The following is a 12,348-nucleotide window of genomic DNA, read 5'->3' on the forward strand; positions in this document are numbered from 1 at the left end:
CAAGGAATCGTTGTTGTACCGTTAAGCTAATGCCAGTAATGGGTTAATGAACAATGCAACACGAATGAACTTTTATAGAACAACCAAGGAGCAACAACTTAGTGACAGTCACTGAAAGGTACAATCACGTGATTTGTAAGGAAGAAATGATAAAATTTTGAAAATGAGCGAACATACACCTAGCGGGTGCTAACAACCGTTGCTAAGGCCATGGTAAAAATTATCTTTGATTTCTCAAGTACGCGGGCACCGATTTTTGGCGGCGTACCGACGAGTTTTTTTTAATTCTATGCAAATGCGCGCATGAAAACGGTCAATCCGAAAGGAATGAATCGAGGAGAATACTAGTACCGGTATTTTTCAACTCCCTGGCCTGAATAATTATGACCATGTACATATGTGTGACCAAGAGTGCATAAACAGTTTATGGACTCTTGGTGTGACCCTATCTTTGGAAATAAAAAAATTGTGGGAAATAAAATATAAAATCGCTCGCTCGCACCGATTTTCACAGGCTCATGACCTGAGAATCAACTTTATTTGTTTTACCATGGCCTAATCAAAATACTATTATGACAAAGTGATGACTGACTGGTAATAGCAGAACAATCCGCAGGTCTATATCTGTGCTTCGTGAATATAATCTCTTGATTATTAAATATGTATGGGCATGCTGGCAGCTTTCTGTCGCTCATCTTCTTTCTTCATACTGGTGATATTGAGAATCTGTCTTTTTCACTCACAAAGCAACTGTTCAGTACGTGGGGTAGTGGTCTACCAGAGCAATCACACTCACCACCGTAGTGGTTTTCCAGAAATGAGTAGAAGCAAAAACCACACTCGCAGCCACATAATAGATAAATAGCCCAAAACATCTAAATCATCAATCAACGAACCGCCAGCAAGCGGGAGAAAACTCAGAAAAGATCGCAAAATCAAGTGAAAACGGCATGGGTGACTGGGCAGCAGGGGAGCGCCTGAAAACAATGACTCCCTACATTCCTAGCCGCGACCGCTCAACCGGGCTAGAGGAAAAACACGCCTTTCGGCCAAAAAAACCTTTCTAATTTATTAATTCCTGCCCCGCTGCCAGTCAGACCCAAGAATAGAGACAACAAGAAATTGTATGTAATAACCGGTGTATGTCATAATCATAAGCCACACACATCGGCATAGAATATCAAGAAGAACAGCGGAAGACCCCCATAACACCAGGGTGGGTGGGTGGGCAACTTCAACTACCACGAGGAAAAACAAAGACCACGATGGCAGGTTCAACGGAGTTGCGTATAACAAGAGCAAACACATGAAAATATCTGTGAGTAAAAAATACGTTTTTTGCACTCTTTCGCTCCGCTCAGGCGTGTAAAAACAAATAGTTCAAGCATTGGACGGCATGTTTGCAGCAAGTACTCTGCGACAATCACGGAGACTGGAAAGACAAATAGCATCACGGTTGAGCTCGCTAACCGCTGTCTCCAGTGCACCGAGCACATGGCCAAGCGCCTTCAGAAACACAGACATGGCCGGAACAGCAGCCAGTGATGTCAGTGAACTGGGCAGACATTCACAGCCAGTGCGCATAAACCAATCGGCGAGCCAGAACCTTGTGGCATGCTGGTCTAGTCTAGATGCGGATAGAAGAAATTGCTTGTCACCACCGGACGCTAGTAACATGTTGTGGAGTAAGCTATCCAGAGGGGGCTGCTGCTGCTGGTGGTCAGGGTGGTCAGGGTGCAGATTAGATGCTGGTGATGAAGTCTTGCCACTGCTGCTACTGCCGCTAGAGGTGAGGGTGGCGGTGATAGTGACACCGCTGTTGACAGCTTGAAGGAGAGATGAGCAGCAGGAGATGATCATATCAGCAATCAAATGTGTTGTCGATCGCTTTGAAGAGCTCAAGCGTTCCAACACTTGCAGTAGCGAAGTAGAGAATGCGGATGTTTGCCTGTGACACGCTAGGCTGCTTAGCAACATGATCATGTCCACTATTTGATCATCCGGGCAGTTATCCACTACAGTTTCCACCGCCATGAGCAACGGTCCAACGCCATTGTCTGAGTGCATGGCTTCAAGCATTCTGAACGCAAACATGCGCAACGTCAACACCTCAGACTGGTGATGATTGGCTTTCCTGGCGGCCTCCTGGCTGTATGCCCTCATCAGGCTTGGTGACAAGTAGATCAGATCAGAGAGAACCTGAGAATTGCATAGAGAACACACCCACACATACACACACACACACACACACAAACACACAAACACACACACACACACACACACATACACACACACACACACACACACACACACACACACACACACATGCGCGTGTGCACGTAGCCAGAAGAGACGTATTACGTCATTAGTTGTCCAAACATCATCTATTGCCCCCCCCCCCCCCCCCATAATGGAGAGCTTGTGCATACAGCCGTCGGTGTATGGGAGAGGAGACACTTGCAGAAATTATGCATGAGCATCTAATGACTAGGTCTAGCAACACATCACGTACATGTATGTGACGGCTGCAGTGACGTTAGTGGAGTGATTTGTGCTGTGACAATCAAAGTAACAACCAGTGGTGGTGCACACCCAATTTCCACATTCCAAGCCGTTGTAAATATTCTCTCTCTCTCTCTCTCTCTCTCTCTCTCTCTCTCTCTCTCTCTCTCTCTCTCTCTCTCTATCTCTCTCTCTCTCTCTTTAAAAAATCTACAACTCGTTTGTTTGTTTACTGTGTTACTCAACTGCCACTACATGCTCTGTCCCATCCGGCAGCCTTGAGAAGGAGAGAAAGGAAAGTCACGTACGAGACAAACAAATAATAGAGCGCATGACTACTGCAAATACTACAACGAATTTGTTTGAGAACAAAATAATGCACTGGAATAGAATTCCCTTCGAAGCTAGAATGGGGTTTGTGATGAGAAATTGAGAATCCTTACAGAAGCTAGGGAACTAGAACTAGGCGGAGAGTTTGGCTAACTGTTACACACTCCTGCAATCAGCTACAAAGTAAGACTAAGAGTATGCGTAATACAACACAAATTAATAACATCATTGTAATACAGAACTACTTGTACTAGTAGTAGTCTATTTACCACCGGAGTGTTAACCTTCATGTAACCTAATCATTCACAACTGACATGCAACAATACACAAACTTCACAGCACTAACCTTGCTCTCGTTAGAGTTGATCCATTGCGTCACCACAGGACAGAGAAGATCTTCCCAGACGATCTCGCCGTGGTCGGTGTGATCGCGACACGAGCTCCAGACGTTCGCGATGGCCTCGGGCAGGAAGGCCGCACACTGGTGTTTCTCCCTGTCAGCAAATAACTCTCCGAGCGATGCACACAGGCACTTTAATTCTACACTCGGTAACTTCCCGCTGTATAGCCTGGACAGGAGAAGCTTCTGATTATCCAGAGAAAACTTGAGAAACGTTCCGTCGGTGATCAGGTTGACCAGCATGGTGCTGTCGTATTCTTTAGCGTAGCTCTTCAACAGTATTGTCAGGCACTCGCTATGAACATCTCCAGGAGCGGACGACATTCTTAGCAGTTTGATCATGACCGATGACCATTCGAATGTGGGTGGGATTTCCACGGCTTGGCACAGCGATCGTAGCAGTGTATGAATACACGGCCACAGCATTGTGTTGACAACGCCATCACCTGTACGAGTAGGAATGGTTACTTGACTTGTGAGGGCTGAAAGCTGAGCAACAATTTGTTGCAGAACAGATTGGACGTTCGACTTCGACCGAACCGCCATGGACTCTTCATCAGGATTGTGCAAGGCCTGTAGTGAGTTCTCTTCGTATAGCTGATACCATACTTCACCAACAGCTTGCACCGCGATGGATGAGAAAGATGTGTCGGCGCTGTGTCTCGCCGTGTCCAAGCCCTTCACCAGATCATATGCAGGTACCGGGCATGCTTTGATGTGCAGTTTTTTCTCTTCTCGCCACATGAGATGATTCTCTCCAAGTAATACTTGCATACTGGCAACTTGACATTCCCAAGATTGCAGGAGACCGCTGCCAGCAGAGAGATTACCAGCACTACGTAGAGTGTCTTTCAGCTGGTCATATGTACTGGATAGCACGGACTGTGACGTCTTCTCTCCAAGCAAGGACAGTGCCATCAAACACAGCATGCGTGACTTGGACACCAGTGGCGAAGTAATGGCACCACTATCAGCTACCAGCAAAGTATTGGCCAGCATCTGATCTCTCTCAGTGAGCTTGTCCAGTGCATGCGATACCAGGTATGCGTAGCACACTGACCAGGAGTACAGGGAAGCCTCCTTGGCGAATCTTGACAATTCAGTCTTCGACTTTTCCGCGTCGAAAACACCTTCGGCACGTGATAACAGCATGGAGCAGACGGTGAGACCCTTGTCGAACGTCAACTCTTTGTTTTGAGTGTTCTTCAAGAGATCGGTGACAACTTGGCCGGCAACAAGCGTAGCGCCATCCCTGTGTGCAGCGAATGCTGATAAATACTGCTCCCGAGCTTCCTCGAACAACTTCATACCGCGCACTCCTTCCACGACCCAAACGCGCGTTGTGACCATAGCCGAGAAGAGTGTACCCATAGAGAAGGGCAGGACCAGGTGCAAGAGACGATTATCACCGTAGTCAAGGGCGGCTATCATTTGGTGTGTGCCAGCGCCAGGTAGTTTAGCACAGTGTTGTGACAGCGTATCAGTGATCATCTTCAGTACTGGCCAGTCTCTTCCCACCAGTGTATGGCATAGAGAGGTCACACCAAGAAACAGTGCACTCAGGCAGAGGGCACCGTGTTTGCCTTTGCTCACCTGTCCCTGTGTTCCCCAGCTGAAGATCTGCTCGTTGGCAAAGACACCTCCAGCACACATCACCTTGTCCGACGCCATGTTCATCATCGTCGCTATCATCTTGGCTTTCCAGCTCCGGAGGCGTGGATAGATTGATACTGGAAGATCAGTGTTACAGAAATCACAAGTCACGCGGTACAACTGGGTCAGTGCCAGGGTGCTGTTGAAGAGACTGTTCGTACCCAGCCTGGACGCCTTCTGTAACACATCAAATATCTTGTCACGTGCCCCAGAAAATGCCTGAAGCTTGTTGACGAGGCTCTCCTCGTCAGTGTGGTTCACCTGGATCAGGTGTGCAAAGAGACGACGCAGGAATGCACACCATTTCTCAGCCAGACCCAGGATATCCATAGTACCAGCATTGGGAGCAGGCGGTGCAATCTGAGAGAGGAGATTCTGCAGCAGGATGAGGTGACGGTCGGTGGTCGCGTTACGACTGGCCTTACTCGCTATAGAACTAGGCTGATGACAGGACAGCAAACCAGCTGCCAGGCTTGGTAGCGATGCCGGTGACTTGCAGGATTCGTACAGCTTCAGCAATGATTTCGGCACGTTGCCGAGAACACGCACTAGTCGAGCATCAACACATTTCACGGTACTGATGTTGTTGTTGTTGGTAGGACGGCAGCGATCATTGGAGGCTGGACCACGTGACTGTGTCTTCAGTTCATGTTGCAGCAAGTGAGCAAGGAACTTAGCGTGACCGTCTGTAGCTCCAACGTTGCAGACCATTAGCGCTGAGAGTGCATCGGCTGGAATGGGCTGAGCACCGAACTGATCCTGTGACGGAGGAGCAGGCCATGGAGAAGCTGCTCCATTCGATGCCGTCTTGCAACCACTGCCATTGCTGCGGGCTTGTGTAGAGGACACGGTGGAATCATGTGCGGCGGCCGCGTCTTGGCTGCTGGCAGGTTTCAGTAGCCCAGTGTCCAGTAAGGCTTGGATGTGTGCAGGGGGCAGCATTGACGCTTGGAAACACTCCACGGGAAAGCAGGACAGCGCCTCGTACGCTGCTGAGATGACGGTGGTGCTGCTCGCAGGCTGTGAGAAGATCATCCTGAATAAACTGGAAATGAGCTCATGATACAGTGCCTCGTCTTGGCGACTTGGCAACTGTTCTCCTTGCAACTCAGCCATGGACCCCATCAGTCTGCAAACGGCAGCTTGTGCCAGCTCCCTGGTTTGCATGCTGAGCTCTTGACCCAATGTAGTCCACACCGCTTTGAACTCGACCACCTCGTTCAATATCATCAAGTGAAGACTGCGAGTGGCCATTGCGATCACCTCTCCACGCACATCCAATCTCACTGGTGCCGAAAGCAATCTACGGATGATGGGCATGACGTCACTAGCGTGTTGAGATGACCGCGTCTGAGCGATGTCAAGAACTGTTGCAGAGCATGACATCAGCATCTCCGACGATGACGTCATGTGTTCGGCGCACACCGTCAGAACCTTCAGCAACTGCGGAAAGAGACGATCCATCTTCTGCCAAATTTTGCACACGAGACGCAGCGACAGCGGCTGTAGTGATGCTTGTGCCATCAGCCCTGTTATGGTGGCAACCACTGGTGATAGCATGACGTTGTGTGTGACCATCTCAGGCAGAGCGTGTAGAATAGCTAGCTGCACGTCCGCTTCCATAGTGCTGACGTTGAAACAGTGTAACAGCATCTTCAGCAGGTCATGTGACAGCGGAGGGCACGCCACTGCCAGGCTCTGCATAGCCAACACGGACGCTAAGCGTAGCTCTCTGCACGACCACCCAGACACCAGGACGGAGCTGACCACCATTGCTACCATGGAAAACTTGTACAGGGACGGCGTGTCCAGAGCAGCCTGCGGATTAATCTTCTTTAACTCTGACTTCGTATGATCAAGCCATAGCTTACACAGCTCGGGTTCGCGTTGAAACAGGAGCGGCAGGCGGGCTGCAGAGCGGATATACTGTGCCAGTGAGCTGACGAACGGGACTTGAACTGACTCTGCAGCGGTGGTGTCTGCGCCATTCAGGCTATGAGCAGCGCCACCACCTGCAGTAGTATTGCTATGACTGCCACCAGCCAACACCAGGCTATTTTGTATAGCAGTTTGACACTCCAAAAGCAACGCAGCTGCGGATGACGATGGAGTAGATGATGTAATAGTAGTAGTAGTAATATTAGTACAGTACAAGGGCAAAGCACCCAGCGACTGATCGGCGGCACTGCTCATGAACGGTAGAAACTTCAATAGTAGATTTAGAACGATGGTGGCGAAGAGAGTTGGCTGGTGTGCCAATACCACGTACAAACTTGGAACAAACACAACGGCAGTGGTTGCAGATGCATCAATGGACTCGATCTCCTTCAGCATGACGTCAAGAGGTTGATTGTTAGCCGCCGCCATGTCCAAAAGCCATGCCGCAGCAATGTGGTACATGGATAACTTATACGACTCCTCAATTGCGGTGGCGAAGACTGACAACCACACTAGCTTCCTGACTCTGCGATAGCATTGCAGAGCGCTCATACTGGATTCAAACCTTGACATATTCCTACTACACAGCCAGTCAATGAGCAGTTTGACAACGTAACACACATAGCTGCTTCCTTCACGCTGCTGCTGCTGCTTACCGTTCTCATGCGACGGAACGCCATTTACACTCTTTTCACTCGGTACCACGTAGTCCATGTCGGCTTGCATGGACTCAAGAGCGCTCTCGACCAGAATCTCCACCAGCCTCTCACGATACTCAAAACCCACGTTGTCATAGAGAATGAAGTGGACGACGGGCTCGGCAATGCTCCACAGTCTTTGCTGCTGCGTGTGGGTAGTAGCCGCACTGCTGTGTACCATGGAGAGAAGGTGACGCAGTGCATGTACCACCGCCACTCTGGCACTTGGGGAGTACCTGAATGCGGACACCAGTGGATGTGAGCCATGGCCGCTGTTGGACTTGGATGAGCTGTTGAGTGCCGACCAGAAATTGTTTTCCTTAGACTCCACCAACAGACTCAAAATGCTGCCAGTGATGATCCATGTACATCTGGCAGAGGAGAGAATACTAAGCAGCCGCTGTGTAACAATCTGTGCTGACCATTGGCCGCAGCGCACACGTCGCAGCAGTACATCGCAGCATTCTGACACAACAGCCACATCCTCGTGCCCACAGCTGTCCAGGAGAAGCTGCAGTTCCGGTGTGAGTTGCGACGCTGAATCAATCGCAGCTGTGTCGCTGATAAGACTTTCTAGACGACCAATAGCCGACGTTTGAATGGAGACTGAGGGGAATGCAAGCCTGGATCTGATTTCTTCCATGACCGCCATCATATATCCGAGGCAACAGGAAACGCAGAGTCAATTCGAATCGATGATCACAGCCGAAACCGCTAAAGTGATTCTTGAACTGACTTGAAATACACAACACTCAGTTCTTCTTGCAAGAATGATCACTGGTAACTTTGTTCATCTGGACAGCAAGCGTCTGCAAGATACAGCAACTGAAAAAGTGAACTACTGAACACCCGATAACGACAACAACGACTGACTGACGTTCGTCTCGCTCACAGCAAAAATGACCTTGCAGAGATAGGCGTATGAACGAACTAAACAAAAATGACACTGTTTGCATGGGTTTTATCAGATACTAATACACGTGTGCACTGAACTACACGTAGATCTACGAAGCCTAGCTAGCTTGGCCCGCTACTGCGCTAGTCTTGGCCCGGGCCGTCAGTCGTCACATCCTAGCTAGCTACCTACATGTAGGCTTGTAGGTCTATGGTCTACGTGGGGCAAGGCCGTTGGGGGTTGATATCCACGCGTTGTCATTTTAGCTCGAGGTCATCACTTGAACCCACTCAGTGCCCACGCCAGTGAGCAGCCGCCTTGGCTTGGCATACTAGTACTAGTAAAAGTACCTTCTTCTAAGGTCCTTTAGTCTTTAGTCTTTAGTTTAGTATTATAATACTTTACAGATTACAGTCACAATGATTGTCATGATGAGGTGCGACCATAGTCATTGTACCGGCACATGAGTCATGAGTCATGACTGTGTGATTGTGTAGACACGTGCACGTAACAGTAAAAAGTCATGTACTACTCACACCTTTTAATTCTTTACTCTTTAGTAGGGATGTCAGCGAACGCACTGCGCAGGCCTCTGCGCATGCATTGCGTCATCGATTTTTTGAACGTGATCGCGGCCGACAGAGAAAACATGGCCGCGGTCTGTTTGCACCGCTGGGAGTCGTAAAATTACTGTTCTTCTGTCCCCGCGACCATTCAAAATACGCGATACAGGAGGACCCACGAGCTCACCACGTTCTCCCCGGTCGATTTCTCTGAAAGTTTGCACATCGTGAAACACCAGTATGAGAGGTGTTCAGGCCAATTTTCAAGGGATTACCCTGGTTGGATCGTTCCAAAATCGGACTTGCATTTCTCGCTCGCGGCCATTTCTTGCGCGATGGAAGCGCTCTGCCCTGGTGAGTAACCAGCGTCGCGCTTGGTAGAGAGTTGCTGCAATCAGCTCCCTGATGTCTTCGCTGCCATTGTCAGAAGCGATGGACCCTGAATTTGTTTGAGAGTCTCTGGATGCTACTTTTCCTCAGCCTAGTTTTCAGCCATTCCGTGCATCTTCTTCGCACGATTTATTTTGCAAAAAAATGAAAGGGTTCATGAGTTTTCTTGTCGGCCGCGCGTAGATGGGCCAGGCTGACCTGCGCAGATGGGCTGCGCAGTGCGTTCGCTGATATCCCTATCTTTAGCACTAAGTGTGACTGTACATGTACCTGGCCACGTGTCATTGCTACAATCATAAAAAGCACGTCGGTAGACTCTACGGTGTAAAAGGACGTTGGTAGCGATGTAGTCAGGTAAATGCATACAAGCCATGTATGAAGCATGCCCAGCCGAGGCAGCTACATGTACTTACACGAATCCGGAGAAATGATTTTAGAAGTTTTCTTTTAGAATACTGGAGATCGCTATGGAAGAAACGTACGCGACGTGAATTTCAAACAGACGAAGGAAATGAGGCAGCTGATAATCAGATTCATTTTTCAAGCCCATAGCAACTAAGCTTTGGTTCAGTCTGTGGACCTCACCTTCAAAAATCTATGGCCATGCTGATTAGAGGCCGTAGACCGCAGTTCATGCAGTACTTTACCAGTACTAAAAAATAAAATAATTCGGTCGGGAGGGTGAAAATTTGGGGCTGGGCGCGGACGATAAACAATCATTTTTGTACTTGGCCTTAGCCTACAGATTAGTGATTACAGTGATCATGATGAGGTGCAACCTTGTACATAGTCATTGTACCGGTGTCACATGACTGTGTGATTGTGTAGACACGTAACAGTACTACTAATAAGTAATAATAATAGAAATGGCAGTTCGCATATCACTCATTGCATGAGCTATGAGGTCAACGCATCTGTTAACAATTTCAAGCCAACAGTACTATACCGGTATATCTTTACTTATAAAGAAGAGGCACCTGTGACGTGTGTTTGTTTGTGTGTCACCCTGAGCACGCGAAGCGTGCGAACAGTGTAGGTAGCTAGCGGCCGCAGAAGCACAGACCACGCGAAGCGTGCGAATCGTGTAGCTAGCGGCAGCAGCCACAGAAGCACTGAGCGCCGGAAGGGTGCGAATCGTGTAGCCACCACCACGTGCTGAGCACGTGTGCTGTTCATGTACTTGCTTCACCCGCGGCCGGCCCGGCCGGGTGAAGCAAGTATACTTGCTTCACCCGCATGCCACGTTCGGCCAGGCAACGCTGGCGGGGTGCTGCTATAATAATTATTACTACTATGTACTAACACCTTTACTCTTTAGCACTAAGTGCTACATACATGTACATGACTGTACATTTACCTGGCCACGTGTCATTGCTACAAAGTGCAATCATAGAACTGTGACGTCGGTATGTAGCGAAGTGGTCTGTAGTACCAGGCTGGTCGTTAGTCACGGTGGTCTTTAGTTACAGGTTTTTACTGTAGGCACATGTAGATCTACTTCTGTACCCGCTGAGTGAGGGCACCGGCCCCGGATTTCCATGTACCCGAGGGACCACGACAGTAGTAGTACTAGAGTAGAGGATCGAGGAGCGAGCAGCTGTTTACAGCTGTTGTCGAACAGGGCTACAACTTCCGCGTCATCCATCCCACTACATGGTACTAGTATACTCAATCTACATGATTGTATAACAAAACTAACACTATTCCAAAGCCGCGGACTGGGTTCAAGGGAGTACGTAAATGCCTTTACTTGAGAACGGTTTTGTTCACAACACCAATTTGTGGGATGGACGACGCATCTCAACTTCCCAAGATAACGTTCCTGTTTCCGGAGCGGCACTCGTTGCGTACTCCCTTGAACCCAGTCCGCGGCGGCTTTGGCATAGTGTTAGTATTACTACTATTGTATACTTATACAGTACAATGATTTTGTAGTGGGATGGATGACGCAGAATTAACAGTTACCGGTAGTTGCAGCCGTGTTCGATAACAGCTACTCGCTCCTCGATCCTCTACTCCGCTGCACGCCAGCCGTCATGCCGAGGCGATAGTCTACTACTACTTACTAGCGGTCTCCGTGAAAACTGATGTCAGACTGCTGACTTGTAACTGGTGTAAGGTTGTACATGACGCAATTGTTAGATTGACAGCATGAAACAAGGTGGAGGACACTGTGTTCGAAAACAGTGACCTTACTTCAGCCTTCCGCGGTGGGACCGGGGCTCTACCAACCGCGGAAGGTTGTAGTAAGGTCACTGTTTCCGAACACAGTGTCCTCCACCTTGTTTCATGCTGTCAATCTAACAATATGTGTGAACTATAACAAGGTTTATCTAATACTACTAGTTCTGAACTAGTATTGGGTTATATTATACCAAAGTTGTACTTGTAGCAAGAGTGTATAACCCCCTGGGGGGTTATATACTCTTGGTTGTAGAGTTAGTCGCTTATAATCAATAGGGCTTGAAAGTGCTACGTCACAGCATAGCAACAATTAATTTGAAAAATTCAAAACTGGATCCGCTTGGATCCAGGTTTTGTATGAATACAAGCACATTTCAAGCGATCTTACTCACAGCAAGGTGATGTAGCCAGTGAAACTGACTGGATTGGCTAATGGGGGCGGGGTGACAACTGGTGGCGAAGAAAAAGTCACACCTGCGTACGAAATGCGTCGGTTGCTATGCGCCCACACACTGAGGCAATAGCAAAGTCACACTGGTGCTGTTTCCTGATGCTGGTAGTAGCGACACTTGGCTTGCAGCTGCAGCCATGCTAGCTGTAGCTGACCTTTAATAAAATTGCTTTAAACTGGTCCGCTAATGTGTCTTGTACTTCGAAGTATGATTTGCATCCTTTGCGGAAATAGTTGGGTTCTGCGAAGGAGTGTTTCCATCCTGAGCGGGTATAAGGACAGACAATATTCGGAAGAATTGTGTGTCGCTCCCTACATGGGAGCTCGCGAATTTTCCTGCCGAC

General features: G+C 48.7%; 1 protein-coding gene across 1 annotated transcript; it reads right to left on the reverse strand.

Annotated features, from left to right (window-relative positions):
* Positions 1-534: 534 nt before the first annotated feature.
* Positions 535-8,417, reverse strand: LOC135811883 (uncharacterized). The gene is made up of 2 exons (XM_065325125.1): positions 3,179-8,417; positions 535-2,199 (listed from the first exon to the last, which is right to left on the reverse strand). The coding sequence occupies exons 1-2, from the start codon at positions 8,174-8,176 to the stop codon at positions 1,381-1,383; spliced, it is 5,817 nt and encodes a 1,938-aa protein (XP_065181197.1). The 5' UTR covers positions 8,177-8,417; the 3' UTR covers positions 535-1,380.
* Between the last annotated feature and the right edge of the window lie 3,931 nt (positions 8,418-12,348).

Source organism: Sycon ciliatum, chromosome 3 (assembly GCF_964019385.1).
Source record: "Sycon ciliatum chromosome 3, ocSycCili1.1, whole genome shotgun sequence".
Taxonomy (NCBI): Eukaryota; Metazoa; Porifera; class Calcarea; order Leucosolenida; family Sycettidae; genus Sycon; species Sycon ciliatum.